Source organism: Panthera onca, chromosome A1 (assembly GCF_046562875.1).
Source record: "Panthera onca isolate mPanOnc1 chromosome A1, mPanOnc1 haplotype 2, whole genome shotgun sequence".
Classification (NCBI taxonomy): domain Eukaryota; kingdom Metazoa; phylum Chordata; class Mammalia; order Carnivora; family Felidae; genus Panthera; species Panthera onca.
Window position 1 is genome coordinate 28,376,395 of NC_138339.1, and position 15,331 is coordinate 28,391,725.

At 37.3% G+C, this 15,331-nt stretch overlaps 1 protein-coding gene across 1 annotated transcript in view; it reads left to right on the forward strand.

The window, feature by feature from the left end:
- Window positions 1-15,331, forward strand: part of SPEF2 (sperm flagellar and cilia associated 2) — a 184,021-nt gene that overhangs the window by 62,852 nt on the left and 105,838 nt on the right. Inside the window, exons 11-16 of the mRNA XM_081796051.1 lie at window positions 4,058-4,277; window positions 5,783-5,937; window positions 7,613-7,688; window positions 9,066-9,127; window positions 11,111-11,214; window positions 12,520-12,776. Of these exons, the coding sequence (XP_081652177.1) occupies window positions 4,058-4,277; window positions 5,783-5,937; window positions 7,613-7,688; window positions 9,066-9,127; window positions 11,111-11,214; window positions 12,520-12,776 (874 nt within the window). The remainder of the gene's footprint in view (window positions 1-4,057; window positions 4,278-5,782; window positions 5,938-7,612; window positions 7,689-9,065; window positions 9,128-11,110; window positions 11,215-12,519; window positions 12,777-15,331) is intronic.

Genomic DNA, 15,331 nt, shown 5'->3' on the forward strand with positions numbered 1-15,331 from the left:
CAGTGATTTGTATTTAAACTAAATCCTAATTCTTATCTGTTTTTATGTCTTAATAATTTTTATTATTGTGGTGATAGTAAAGCGACTTTGGACAGCTTTAGAAAATACAATAAAGCAATGCACTAATTTACTCCCCACCAGCACTGAATGAAAAGTATGACTAATCTTTTTATGTTAGGCAAAATACGATCATTGTTTTATTTTGGATATCTTTATTTTTTTGAATTTGAACATTTCTTCAAAACTCATCGGCCATTTTATTCTATTTTGAGTATTGACTGTTCATATTCTTTGTGCCTTTTTTTTTCCTGTTGGGATATTTTTTATCTTATTACATACAGCTTTTTATAAACTAGACTCTTAAGCCTTTGTGAACTTTCCTTTTGTTTTTTACTTTTCAAATGTGTGTAAGTAGGGGCGCCTGGGTCACTCGGTTGATTAAGTGTCCAACTTGGGCTCAGGTCATGAGCTCATGGTTCGCGGGTTCAAGCCCTGCCTCCGGCTCTGTGCTGATAGCTTGGAGCCTGGAGCCTGCTTTGGATTCTGTGTCTCCCTCTCTCTCTCTCTCTCTTCCCACCCACCACTCACACTCTGTCTCTCTCTTAAAAATAAATAAGCATTAAAAATTTTTTAGGGGCGCCTGTGTGGCTCAGCGGTTAAGCGGCCGACTTCGGCTCAGGTCATGATCTCGCGGTCCGTGAGTTCGAGCCCCACGTCCGGCTATGTGCTGACAGCTCAGAGCCTGGAGCCTGCTTCAGATTCTGTGTCTCCTTCTCTCTGACCGTCCCCTGTTCATGCTCAGTCTCTCCCTCTCTCAAAAATAAATAAAACATTAAAAAAAATTAACAAAAATTAAAAAAAAATTTTTTTTTAATTTTGTGTAAGTATGTTTATGGAGTGCAGATGTGTAGAGTATTTTATTTTTATATAACCAAATTTATCAGCCGTTTCTTTTCTGGCTTTCATGCTTAGAAAGACCATCATGGAACATGTAAAATGTTCATCCAGATTTTGGTGCCTTCATGATTTCTTGGTTTCAGAATCTATTTTCATGAAAAAATATAAGGATATCCAACTTTATTATTTTCAAATATGTGGCCAGTTATTTCAGTACCTGTTATGAAATAATGTACTTCTCTGCTACTATGAAATATAAATCTTATTAAGTACTGAATTCCTGCATATACTTAGATCTATTTATAGAATTTATATTTTTGTGCACTGAAAAAACTCATTTCTTTCTGAAACTCATTTTTTTATTAGTGTATTCTTTTTTAATGTTTATTTATTTATTTTGTGAGAGAGAGAGAGAGCAAACATGAGTGGGGAGGGGCAGAGAGAGGGAGACAGAGAAGCCCAAGCAGGCTCCACGCTGTCAGTGCAGAGCCTAATATGGGGCTCAGTCTCACAAACTGTGAGATCATGACCTAAACTGAAATCAAGAGTCAGATGCTCAGCTGACTGAGACATCCAGGGGCCCTCATTACTGTATTATTAACAAGTACTTAATATATGGTAAGGTACACCCCCTTTTACTTTCTTAAGTTTTTTAAATAAATATTTTTATCCATTGTATTTCTTCTTTTGCCTTAGTTTTAGACTCATTGGTCATATGACACTAGCACTTTTGTTGTTATTATATTCAATCAGATTAATCGGTAAGAATTAAATAGTTTATAGATTTGAAACTTAAAAAAATTTTTTTATTGTTTATTTTTGACAGAGAGACAGAGCATGAATGGGGGAGGTGCAGAGAGAGAGGGAGACATAGAATCTGAAGCAGACTCCAGGCTCTGAGGTGTCAGCACAGAGCCCCACGTGGGGCTCGAACTTACAGACCACGAGATCATGACCTGAGCTGAAGTTGGATGCTCAACTGACTGAGCCACCCAGGCGCCCCATGAAGCTTTTTTTAAATGTTTTATTTCTTTTTGAGAGAGAGAGAGAGAGAGAGAGAGAGAGAGAGCACAAGCAAGGGAGGGGCAGAGAGAGAGAGAGAGGGAGACACAGAATCTGAAGCAGGCTCCAGGCTCTGCGCTGTCAGCCTGATGCGGGGCTCGAACGCATGAACTGCGAGATCATGACCTGAGCAGAAGCCAGACACTTAACCAACTAAGCCACCCAAGCGCCCCTATAGATTTAACCTTTTAAACTTACCCTTTAATGAAGTTATTTTTCCTTATACCCCTCAGTGAAGTTTGAGGCTTCCTATATATAGGCTCCCTATTTCTTTGTTCATTCCAATGATTTTGTGAAAGTTTTTAATTGTAAGCAGAAAAGAAAAAAGTTGACTCTTGCTGAGGAAGCAGGAAAACAGTTATTCCAAATATGTTAGGTAGTTCAGTTAATCAGCAGGTGGGCTCGAGAACCAGGTTCAAGGGTAATCTTCCAAAGAAAATTATCAGACCCACCAAAGCAAGATCTGTTGAGAAAACTGTCACCACTGCCACCATCATGGGGACTCGTAGTTCAGGTCACAGCTATCACCTCTGCACTAGGAATTCAAGTCTACAGCAGCCTCCTTTACTTCTAGAAGCACTTCCACCTCTTTATCTCAGTTGCATTGGCTAGAACTTCCAGAATAATGTGACTATTAATGATAAGTATCTGTTTCTTACTCCTGCCTTTACTGGAAAAATGTGTCATTCATTTTGGTTCACTGTTATGTATCAGTCCCTGAAAGTGTTAGAGAAGTCATCTTCAATTCATAACACATTAAAAGATTTGTTCTATTTCCTTTTAATTTTGTGGGTTTTTTTCCCTCATCAGACATGAATTTTATCAGATGTTTCTTGCTTAAATGATCATATGCTTTTTAAAAAAAAAAAATTAACCTATTAATGTAATACAGTAATGGGTTTAAAATCTCTCGTTTCTTTCCTATTATGTCACAAAACTGATACTTGCTCTTCTACATCTTTGTTCAGAACTAGAAGCAATTTCTTTATCACCATTAGTCTGGACAAGTCCTGGAAATATTAATAAAAATATCTTGATGGTTTTACTCTGTATCCATTTCCATTTTTATGAGTTCCCTCCTCATTTTTATATGAAATTACTTTTTCCTATTTTAGTGTTTAGTTTGTTTCCCTTCTTTTTTATTTTAGATCAGGCGTCTTATGGGACCAAATTTTCCTCTGAGTACAATTTGATCCCATCACATATTTTTAATAAATCTATTGTTTTAATGTTCTTTTTGGCATCTACCCTTTTAATTTCTCCTTTAAGCCAAGAATTACTTTATTTTTTTATTTTTATTTTTTTTAACGTTTGTTTATTTTTGAGACAGAGAGAGACAGAGCATGAATAGGGGAGGGGCAGAGAGAGAGGGAGATACAGAATCTGAAACAGGCTCCAGGCTCTGAGCTGTCAGCACAGAGCCCGATGCGGGGCTCGAACTCACAGACCGCGAGATCATGACCTGAGCCGAAGTCGGACGCTTAACCGACTGAGCCACCCAGGCACCCCCCAAGTATTATTTTTAAAAGAATACTTTTAATTTTTAAGTCCTTCTATTTCTCATATCTTCCAAAAACTGATTTCTAGTTTTATCACATAGAGGTAGAGAATGTGGTCCGTAGTTTGTTTTCATTTCAGCAGGAAACCTGAGGAAACCAGGAGTCAAACGTAGTAGATTCATACCGGGCATGAATGTTCTCTTTTATCTTTCTTTAAAATATTTTAAAGTAAGCTTAGTATTTGCATAGGATAGCAGATAAACTATTATTCTTTTTTTGTTTACTGATGGCAGCATCGATTTAAGCGTCTTTTATGCTCAACCTGGGTTACAATTTGTCTCAATTAACCCAATATGCCTACTTTCATAAACTGTTAAGGATGTTTGAGTTTTTTCTTTTTTACTTTAACGTAGGAAGTTCTTTTCTGCTCTCCTATATGAATGTATTATGTTATTACTCATTTACGTAAAATAATTATTTAAAGTATTACATACTTTTGTTTGCTATAATTTGGGCTTATTTTTGATACAACTTTTTTGTATGGCTAAATTCCACTTTTAATAATATTCTTTTTTGTTCGTTTCCTTGTTATTTTGTAGAACATGGTTGGGGAGTGGGCCTTACCAGAAGAAATGGTTGAGAATTTACCACCCTCCAACAACAACATATTGGGTCATGTGATTCACAGATTAATTGAAAAATCTCATCCTCCTCAAGTCAAAGCAACAATACCAGAATTACCTTCATTTGCTATTAAAGGGTGCTTATTGGGGAAAACATTTAGTGGAAAAACTACTGCTCTGAAGGCTCTACAAAAAGGTAGAATTTCCTTTTTCTTTTTTTCCCCCTGCTTATTGGATTCTGTCTACATTGACTGTAGCTTCAAATGACTATGTCTGTAGACAACATACATAAGAATCTGCTGCTATAGTGAGAAACTCTGTCATCATCAAAAATTTTATAATAGACTGATCATATAATTACTTGTCCAAGGCAGACACTTTTAAGATTTTAGAGTCATAAACTGGGACTGTCCCAAGCAAACCTGGATATATGGATATGTTATATACTGATAGTACATAGTCTAGAGAAATACCAATTGTAAACTTTTCCTCGTAGATTTTATTTACCTACCAATGAAGGAGGAAATTAATAATTTGTAACAAATACAAAAGAAATCTGCTTAAAATTATAAATGTTTTAATTCTTCACATCTGTTGAGTTCTGTCTTTTTAATGAGGCTTTGGCTTTTTCTGTTGAAGTCCGTTCAGCTAAAAGCATAGGTTTCCATTGGTTTAGTTCACTTTTATTCAATTACACTAATTTTTTGCTGTTTTTATTTCAAAACTCAAAATTTACAGACTAGTCCATGTTAAACTATTCTAATGCAGAGAAAGGTAAGGTAGATCATTATTGAAATGTTAAAAGTACCTCCTTAAAAAGAAGCTTGACAAAAGCACAATGAGATATTACTTCACACCAAGATGGGTACAATAAAAAAAAAAGGAAAATAACAAGTGTTAGTGAGGAAGTGTTGCTTGGAACCCTCATACGTTGCTGGTGGGAAAATAAAATGGGGTAGCCACTATGGAAAGCAGTTTGGTGGTTCCTCAATAATTAAACAAAGAATTACCATATGATCCCAACAATTCCACTATGGAATGTATACCCCAAAGGATCGAAAACGGGTGCTCAAAATAAATCTTATGCAGGAATATTCATAGCAGCACTATTAAAAATAGTCAAAAGGTGCGAAAAAAATCCAAATGTCACCTGATGAATGGATAACAAAAATAGTATATCTACACAATGAAATATTATTTCTCAGCCATAAAAAAGGAGTGAGTACTAATACATGCTACAACATGAATGAACCTTGAAAACATGATGCTGAATGAAAGAAATGATACACAAAAGGCCACATACTGTATGATCCATTGATATGAAATATCCAGAATAGGCAAACCCATAAAGACAGAAGGCAATTTACTGGTTGCAGGCACAGGAATAAGAGAGATACAGAGTGACTGCTTAGTGGGTATCAGGTTTCCTCTTTGGGTGATGAAAATTTTTTGGAATGAGATAGTGGTGATTGTTAGACATGTAAATGGCCTAAACACTTCTGACGTGTATCTTTTACCATAGTTAAAATGGTTAAATTTATGTTATGTGAATTTTACCACAACAAAAAAATAAGCAGCTTGATCCAAAAGACAATTCTAGGGAGCCCAAAAGACAGTATTATGGGGTGAAGCCAGCATGGAAGGATAATTATGTCAATTTCCTAAATGAAGTAATTAATAAAATTGTCTGCTGTACTTTAGACTTTCCTATTCAGGTACTTTCTATTGACACTCTTGTCCAAGAAGCCATCAAAGCATTTCATGACAACGAACAAGTCAGTGAGGCCCTACCAATTGAGAAAAAAGATGAAGAAAAGGCTCTACCAGTTCAGCAAGAGATGAGTAAAGAAAGCCAGGCAAGTGTGATTTTAGTTTTCTTTTCTGCTCCTCATATTCTAATGGAATCTAAGAGATCTTCTAGACCAGAGGTTAACAATGTTTTCTATAAAGGTCCAGAGAGAAAATATTTTAGGTTTTATGGGCCAAGAGGCAAAATCAACGTTACTGTGTGGGTGTTTATATAGCAAAAGAGAAGATTCCTCCCTCCCACTCCCCCAACATACTCCGGTTGCCTGGATGGGTCCTCTAGGGTGGTTAGTCCACTTTGCACCCAGTTACCATCAGCAGGAGACAATCTTCTGAGAAAGAGCCACAGGTTGGTAAGACTGGTAAGGGGGCAAAGGGGCTGACTTGCAAGAGTTTGGAAGTGGGTGGGGTATGAGTGTTGTGGGCAGAATTCACCAAGTTACCAGCTCTCAGAGTCATATTCCACCACTGAGACCCTGACAGTGGCCAACGGTGAAGTCTCCATCGCATAAAGACCCGTGCCAGCTTTGGGTCACGGCCAAGGCAGGTGGTGGGGGGGGGGGGGGTTGAGAATAGCAGAGAAGGGGTGGAGGGGGATACCAGACTTGGTCCCCTGGCTCACAATGCTGTTCCACAGAGGGATGCCCAGGGACTATATGCAAAACAGTTGGCCAGCTGAATTTGGTCTGTGAGTAGATCTCAACCAGAGGGGTTAGTGAAGGAGGGGGAGATCTTCTTGTGGTTTACCTGCATCACATTCCCATAAATATTGCATCTTGCTACATTATTGCATGAAGATTCTAAGGCAGGAAACAGGAGAATGTGACCCCACCTTGAGAATCATAATGTGGTCCAGCACCCTCATTTTAAAGGAGAGACAATAGAGGTCCCAAGGATAAATTGGCTTGCTCGGGGTCGGAAGGCTTATTGATGGCTAGGCTTTGAATGGAAACCAAGATTCTAAATCCAGTACTCTTTCCCCTACCTTATGTTGTCTCTGCAATTGAATAAACTTGCAAAGAATCTAACCCAGATCATTTGCATCGGTTGCAAAATAAATACCATTTAACCAGAAGTTATGAAAATAACTGGGAGAAGTGTGGGCTGCCTCTTATTCTGATGATAGATAATGTACATGTTTTTTCTTTATTCCCTTATGGCTATGACTGACACCTCTAGGATTGTTCTTTCTAAAATAGTGTTTCATAAACTCTACCTCTTTCTCAGGTTTCACTGTATTTTTTTTTTTAATTTTTAATGTTTGTTTATATTTAAGAGAGTTAGAGACAGAGAGTGAGCAGGAGAGGGGCAGAGAGAGAGGGAGACAGAATCTGAAGCAGGCTTCAGGCTCCGAGCTGTTAGCACAGAGCCTGACGCGGGGCTCAAACTCATGAACTGTGAGATCACGACCTGAGCCGTTGTCAGATGCTTAACCGACTGAGCAACCCAGGCACCCCTCACTGTATTTTCAAAATAGCAGTTGCTGTATTTTACATAGTAATTGAAGATCACTGGAAAGACAGAGTACACCACAGGCTACTGTATGTTTCTATAAGAATAATCATCAATTTTACGTGTTTTTAGAAATCATTCAGTTATTCTTAATATCATTAAGGTCATAGATAAAATAGTGTGAACCTTACTTATAGAAATAAAATTTTAAATGTTATTAAAATATGATAATGTTAAGATTTCTGTGTGTGTATGTATGTTTTCTCCCCAAAGGATCTACAGGATGTATCTTCAGCTTATCCAGCTTCAAATGAAGCATTGCCAGAAACAGAAGGTAAAACTGTACTTAGTAAGTGAGATATCCAAACAAATCATCCATTTTTTACATTTGAGAGACAGATAAATAGTAAGTGCACATGTATGTGAGCACAAACTTGCTTTCAGGGAAAGAAAAGGGAGACAAGGAGAGTTTTGCATAGTTGTCTACCTGGTCATTTAACAGAGAGAGCAAGGTAAACACAGAAGTCTCCAACCCTTGTCTATAAATAGGGATAAGAGATAAGTATTACAAAGGAATCTTTTTTTGCTCCTTCAGATAGTTGCTCAGTTTTGTTGTGATGTGATAACATCTGATGTGATAACATCCACGATAAATCCTCCCTCTCCCTGGCTTTGCAGGGAGACAGTATTTTATTGTTTCTTTTCGCCCAAGCAGATCTGGGTGAGTGGTAGGGTTGGGGCTCCCTGCACACTGCTGTGTTCTTCAATGGTTGAGGGAGGCTACGGGGTCTGGTCTCTTGCATCCCTGCTGAAGAGTGGTTCCCTACCTAAAGTTAAGATGATTTCCAGCTTTGGGCAAGGCAAATAAATAGAACCTGGCTTCCAAACCTAATGAAAAGTTACCTCACTTGGGATCTGGGTTCTAGTCTTTCAGATGCTTTTTAGAAACATTGAAGGAAAACAATTTTAAGTCTTAAATATCTTTTCTAGCTGTGCTAGTGAAGGCTTGCCATATTTAATAGTTTCCTCATGTTCTAGCACACAGTTCAGATCATCCTGTGCACACGTCATTATTGCCGTCACCACTGGACCATGTGGTGAGCATGAAGCTCTCCAAGAGCAGTTGTATTTTCCATCCTTTCAAAGGGTGTAATCTGTCCCTTATTTCAGTTATGTGTTTCTTACAAGATAATTTTGGTTGATTTTTAATCTATTATAAGTATTGTATGACATATTTTATTACAAAAGTCCAGTTAATTATAAACAGACTCTGAAAACTTGTTTTTTTCCCATAGAATTCAAGTAAAAAACTCCAAAGTCTGACTTCCAGACTTTTCTACTTTGAGACATATTTATTACCTATAACTTGATAATTCAGGAAAATGAAAATTAATGAATTATCATTTTAACAAATTTTCTTCAGAAACTTGGCTATTTTTCTGAAAAGAAAATGCAAACTGTATTAAAGTATTCCTAATGATATTATTATGAGTGAGCCATAAGGGAAGGAAGGAAGTGGAAAACACCAAGCCACACAACGGCCAGGATTTTAATGTTGTGGAACAAAGATGAAGCCATTCTGTGGTGATTCTGTTCTTTCCTCTGAGCATCTCAGGCATGGCTGGATCCAATAACCCATCTGTCCAAAACCATGGATGATCACATACTAACATGGTTCTTAGTGGTAAATACTGGACTTTATTCTTAACACTTTTCCTATTGCTAGGTACTGAAACAAATAAAACTCCAAAAGCTGAAGAAGTCAAATCAAGTGATAGTTTCTCTGAAGTAAGTATTGTAATCTAATTTTGGCTACTAGTAGATTGAAGTATGTCATGATTCATAGTTTCTTGGTATGTCTTCAAATGGAGTGAAATAGCAATGTGCTCCTTTTTTGGTTTAAAGTAATTATTATGGTAAAATAGTAACTAAATCTGAGTTACTTAATATTCTTTATATTCTTAATATTCCTTATCCCTAAAGCAGTGGAAATTGCTATTCAGTTTTGCCAGGTAAGAAAATAAGTTTGTGATTTTTTTAAATTTTAATAATATGTCAAACTTATATTTTATGTGTTTTTCTTTACCACTGAATTTATTACTTCTCTTTCCTTTCCTACTCTCTTTATCTTTAAATACTTTTTTTCCCCGGAATTTCTCCTTAGACCTATTGGTGACTCTTCAGAATGTTTTATTAATCCCTGAAATACTCACAACAATTCACTCACTGTGACTTCTAATGGAAACTAGCATTTTCTTGTATAGTATTGCTTTTCTGTATGTGGAGATATCTTTTTGTCATCAAATACAATGTCCTGATTAATCAAGAAATTTTATTTGCTTTATTTTTATTATATTTAGTTACTTTTATTATGTGATTCACCTTGGGAAACAATTTTAGTTTTCAAATATTTTAATTTGAAAATTCCTTAAAGATAGAAAAAGTTTTGGAAGGATATACACCAATCTGTAAGTATGACAGCCAGTGAAGAGGGAAATGGGCTTAGAGAAAGTGATGAAGGGGAATGTATCATTTTTACTCTGTGTATTTGCAATATAAATTAACAGAAAGGCTAGGTGTATTTTTTATATTTACTTTTATTGAGTTACAAATCCTCCAAATTCCATATTCAATTCAACGCAAAGGGCATACTTTTTGTGTGTGTGTTCATTGTTGTAATTATTTGGGATATGTCAGTGAACAGAAAAGGCAAGGTTGTTGGACCTTAAAGAGTTTACATTCTAATGCAGACAGATAACAAACCATAAACACCGAGTAAATGAATTATATGACCCATTAGATGGTAATGAGTCAGAAGGGAAGAAAATGTAGAGTGAAGTAAGGGGTCAGAAGCAAAGGGGTCAAGGCCATAGAGGTGCGGAAAGAGGGAAGGTTGCTATATTAAATGGGATGAGCCTTCTTTGAGAAAGTGAGATCTAACCAGATTGAAAGAAGATTGAGAGAAAATTCCAAGTGCATCTGGGGAAGCATTTCAGGCAGTAAGAATAGCTGGATGGCAGCCATGAGGCAGGAAGGTGACTGGCCAGCAAAGTGGGGTTAGAGAGATGAGCTGGAAGGGAGAAAAGTCAGGTCAGCCTTACAGGCACAATGAGGACATTTGAAGTAAACAAGGAAACTTTACAGGGTTTTGCGTAGACATCTAATATCATTTGACTTGTAAAATACTTCCTGGTGGTTGAGTTAAGAATCAGCACTAGGGAATTTTCCTGTTCATAAAGCAGCTTTATTGGACTAGCCCTTCTACAGATAATGTTACCAATGCGGGACAAAATAGAAAAGCTAATTATTTGATGGCCAAAAGCCAACAGGAAAAAGTCAAAGTGGAAGACAGGCAGGCAGCCTAAAACAGGCATGAACTGTGTGGCATTGGACCACTGAATCAAGGGAACTTCCCTGGTCAAGAGCCATACTTGTACAGGTTATCCCAGAGGCACACCATGTCTGTGTAGCACGAGAGTGGCTAGAACTCAAGCAGAAATCTTTAATAGTTTCAGTTTAAGGTATTAGAAAATGAAGGTTGGCAATGCCAGAGCAGCTAAGAATTCAGAGGAAGATCTTGGCAAGGAGGGACCCACACAGAGGAGCCTCAATATCCATACACACTTCCCCTGGATGCTTGGCTGACTCCAGAATTGCGCCAGATGATCAGTGTCTTCACCAGAGAGCATGACCATTTAATTTTTCCCCCAGACATTTGGATTCTGACTTTTAAATTAGTTGTACTCTACCACTCATTGTTTATTTTCACAGCTCACTGTGCGTGCTCAGCTTGGTGCAAAATCAGAAAAGTTGCTGAAGAAAGGAAAGAGCATTTCTGACATGTTGCTAGTTAGCATCATGGTAAATGCTATTAAGTACGTATTTTTTTAATCTACTAATATATTCTTTATCAGATAGAAGTATATAAAGAATAATATAGCAGTATTTTTTATTTTTAATATCTAATCAATACTACCCATCTACATGAGAAAACATACAGCAAGATAAAGACATGTTTATGATTTACATGTTTATATTTCACTTCTCCCACTTTACCAGTCTTCACTCACCCAGGTGAAGTTCAGGTTCTATTCCCTCAGGAATTCAAGGAGTCATTAGATACTTGGAAAAGCCAAGGGACAGATTATAGAGGGGAGAGACCCTGATTGTGTGGTCACAAGTCAGTGCCCTTCCTTGTTTTATGTTTCAGGAGAAGGAAGTGGACCCAGGGACCCAAAGGCTCATCAGTGCTGGATGGGAAGGCAATGAGAAAAGGAGGTTGCACAGACAAGAAAGGAATTCTAACACAGAAAGAAATTAAATCATAAATTTTAATCCAAAAACCCAAATCTCAGTTTTACATAATTAGGGGTTTAGAAGAACAGAGTTTAAGTTTGTTCCCCTTTCATATGGTTTTTCAATATAAAGATCCAAAATAATAATTCTTGGAGCTCGATTCTCTATGGAGGATGTGGCACTGAAAGCAAAAATCCAAGAAATGTTCCTTACACTACAACAACTTATAATCTAATTGAGATAAAGAAGCCTCACTTGAGTTTTTCTCAGTTATGAAATACAATAATTATTCATTGTATAGCGAAGTGGAGAGCAGAGGAGTTCAGGTTAGGCAGTTACAGCTCCATGCTGGGTCGGGCGGAGTAGGAAGAACTCTCCAGGTTGACATTGTGAGTATCCACAGTGTGGTAAGCTCGGTGCTGGGTTCTTAAAATGGATCATTTCAGTTTATCCTCATAATGCCCTGTAAAGTGTGTTATCCCACTATGTGTAGAAGAGAAACAGGTTCAAACCTATGACCACAAGCTAGAAAATGCAATGCTTATTTACCTAAGTGAGGAGATCAGTTTGTTTGAAGTAAGTGATTCAAGACTGTGAGAGACAAAGAGTTATAGGGAGGCAAGTTGTGGCCAGTTAATTTTAAATACCACGTTACGGCCTCTGAAATATCTTTGGAGGGCAGCAGGGACCTACAGAAAGATTTTAAGCAAAGGAGTGATTGTGGTGTATTAATAAGCCTCATCTTAGCTGTAAAGTAATAAAATTTGTGCCAAAGGAGGTTAGTGTGGAGTTGAAGGAAAGGTAAAGACAAGACTCATTGTATTGCTACTTCCAGAGTACTTGTATCTATCAAAATGTTAATGGTTTGTGCATTTTCAATTTAGTAAGATACCTGTGGATCAAGGATGGGTCTTGGATGGTTTTCCAATGACATTAAACCAAGCAAAGCTTCTGGAGGAAGCTCTCACGGGCTGCAACAGAGAGGTCCTAGAAATGGAGGAAAAGAAAGCACAAATATCCACATTGGCTGTTGATACTAAAGCCTCCAAAGAAGTTCCTCTTCCTCCTTCTGCATTTGATTTTGTCATGTTATTAGATATTTCAGATAATTCCTCACTGGATCGCATGAATGACACGATGGGTAAGCTGGCTACTTTTCCCCTTTGTTTTGATATTCTTTTTTGTAACTCAAAGCTCTTTATTCATTTCTTCTTTGACTGAATGGGTGAGTATTCCCATTTACAATTAGGAGTGGTAATAAGAAATCCATTTCATATTTTCCAAAGAATTATCTAGCAGAGCACGTTTGCCTCCTGCTTTAACTGTTGCTGTTCAGCACTGTAGAGAACTAGCAGAGAATTCTATGCCAACTGCAAGCATTTCACTGAACACTTCCCTCAATTTGGCAGCTTCCCTAGCACAGAGGTGCCCTTTTTGAGACTTGCATGCATGGAGAAGCTTCTTGTGGCTGTTTAGTACATCTTGGTGGGTCACATCTAATGAAGGTCATAAATCTCATCTGTTCTGCAAAGCAAGGATCTGATAACTTCCTTCCCCGAGATTGTGTGTGAAGTCAGAGAAGCAGTATCAGTTGGCTGAAGTCCTCACATGGGGGGGTTGAATAGTCTTTCCAGTAGTCATGGTTTGTTTAAGTACTTTTTGTCATTAGAATGAAAATATTACTTTATTCCACAAATGAAATACTTACGGGGAAAACAGATCTTCTTGAACCTTCTCTTGTCAACTCATGAGGTACTTATTTGACCAAGGGAAAGTTACTTCATTATTCTAAACCTGAGTTTCACAATCTACATAATAAAATGCCTCATTGTAGTTTTACAGATGTGAAAGGAAAACTGACACTACTGACACCAAATTGTGGAATTCCTACACTACCCCATTCTCCAGTTCTTGGGAGACACCAAATTGTTCTACAGTTTAATTCAGTTCTGGCACTACCTACTGGTAAATTAGGGAAGACTCCACAGGTTAAGGGCTCAGCCCCATAAGACTGCCCCCAACTTCAGATTCCAATTTCAAGTAGTAGATCCCCTGGTTACCCACACTTCTGTATGATGTGGCTACAAATCAGGAGTTTCCATAACCCTTCCTCAGGTTTGAATTTGCTATAATGACCCATAAAACTCACAGAACACTTACTATTACTGGTTTATTATAAAGGACATCATAAAAGATACAAATGAACAGCCAGATGAAGAGGAATATAGTGCTAGGTCTAGAAGAGTCTCAGGCTCAGAAGCTTTGGTCTCCATGGTGTTTGGGTTACACTACCCTCCTGGCATGTGGATGTGTTCATCATTCCAGAAGCTCCCTGAACCCCTTAGTTTAGAGTTTTTATGGCAGTTCTAATAAGCATGATGGATTAAATCATTGGCCATTGGTGATTGATTCATCTCTCAACCCCACTCCCCTTCCTAGAAGTCTGGGGTCAAGGCTGAAAGTTCCAGCCTTCTAATCACATGGTTTGTTCCTCTGGCAACCAGGCCCCATCTTCTAAGAGTCATCTCGTTAACATTAACTCAGGTAATGTTGCAAGGGGCTTATTATGAATAAGAAAAAATGCTCCTTATACCTATCTCTCAGGAAATTACAAGCGTTTTCCAAGCTCTTTGTCAAGAGCCAGAGAAAAAGACCAAACATGTTTCTCTTATTATATCACAATATCACAGACATTAAATAAGATACATGTAAAACACTTAGGATAGTATCTGGTACATGTTAATAAACATGTAACAAATACATCAGTAAGAATTATGAAAGACTTTGAAATGGACAAGAGATTATTGGGTATTCTTTCAGTAGAAAGCTAAGTATAGTCTTTTGGACCCCTTTGGACTATCTGCATCTATGAGAGTCTGTGCCTTTCATTGGGTTTGATTCAGATCTTCTATGACTCTGTAAATTATAGGAAACTGAGAGCAATTCAAACGATTCTTGTCCATAGACATGCAAATGAATTTTAATCAATATATAATTAATTTCTAAACTTTTGAAGAGATTACAAGTATTAGATTTTCATCTATTAGTTTTCTAATTAGTTTTCATCTATTAGTTTCATCTATTTTAGCATTCCTGATTGTAGATAGCCTATTATCCAATTCTTATTTGAACTGATGTAACATCCTACTGGTTCTCTCATTAATTGAAGAGTTAAATCATGACATTTTACCTTTGTTTGAGAGTCTTGATTTTACTTTTATAAAAAAAATCCTTTAACAAATGATAATATTTATCTTTCTTTTATTACTGCTTTATTACTAATACAATGACATTCAGAGGTGGGAGAGACCTAAGGGATCATCTATTTCCATGCTTTCATTTATAGATGGGAATTTAAAGCATGAGCACTTGACTTGTCCAAGGTCACATTCATCCTTATTTTGAGTTAGTGTAATTTTGAGGTCTTCTTTTATCATTTACCTAAATAAAATGACAAAACCATTAGATACTACTTTAGCTGTTGAGCACAGTAGTTTAAACTGGATCCTGTCTAGCAAATCTTAAAAGAGAGAACTTACTTCTATCCATGAAAGGGAGTAGGAGCAATGCTGACTGTAGTAATGACTCTGCTTGTCCAGCTAACTCCCCCTCCTGTTCAGGACATAGCTGAGATTGGCTGCCAGCACTGCCAATTCATGGCCCACTGGTGGCAGAACAGGACCCTGAACTCAAGAT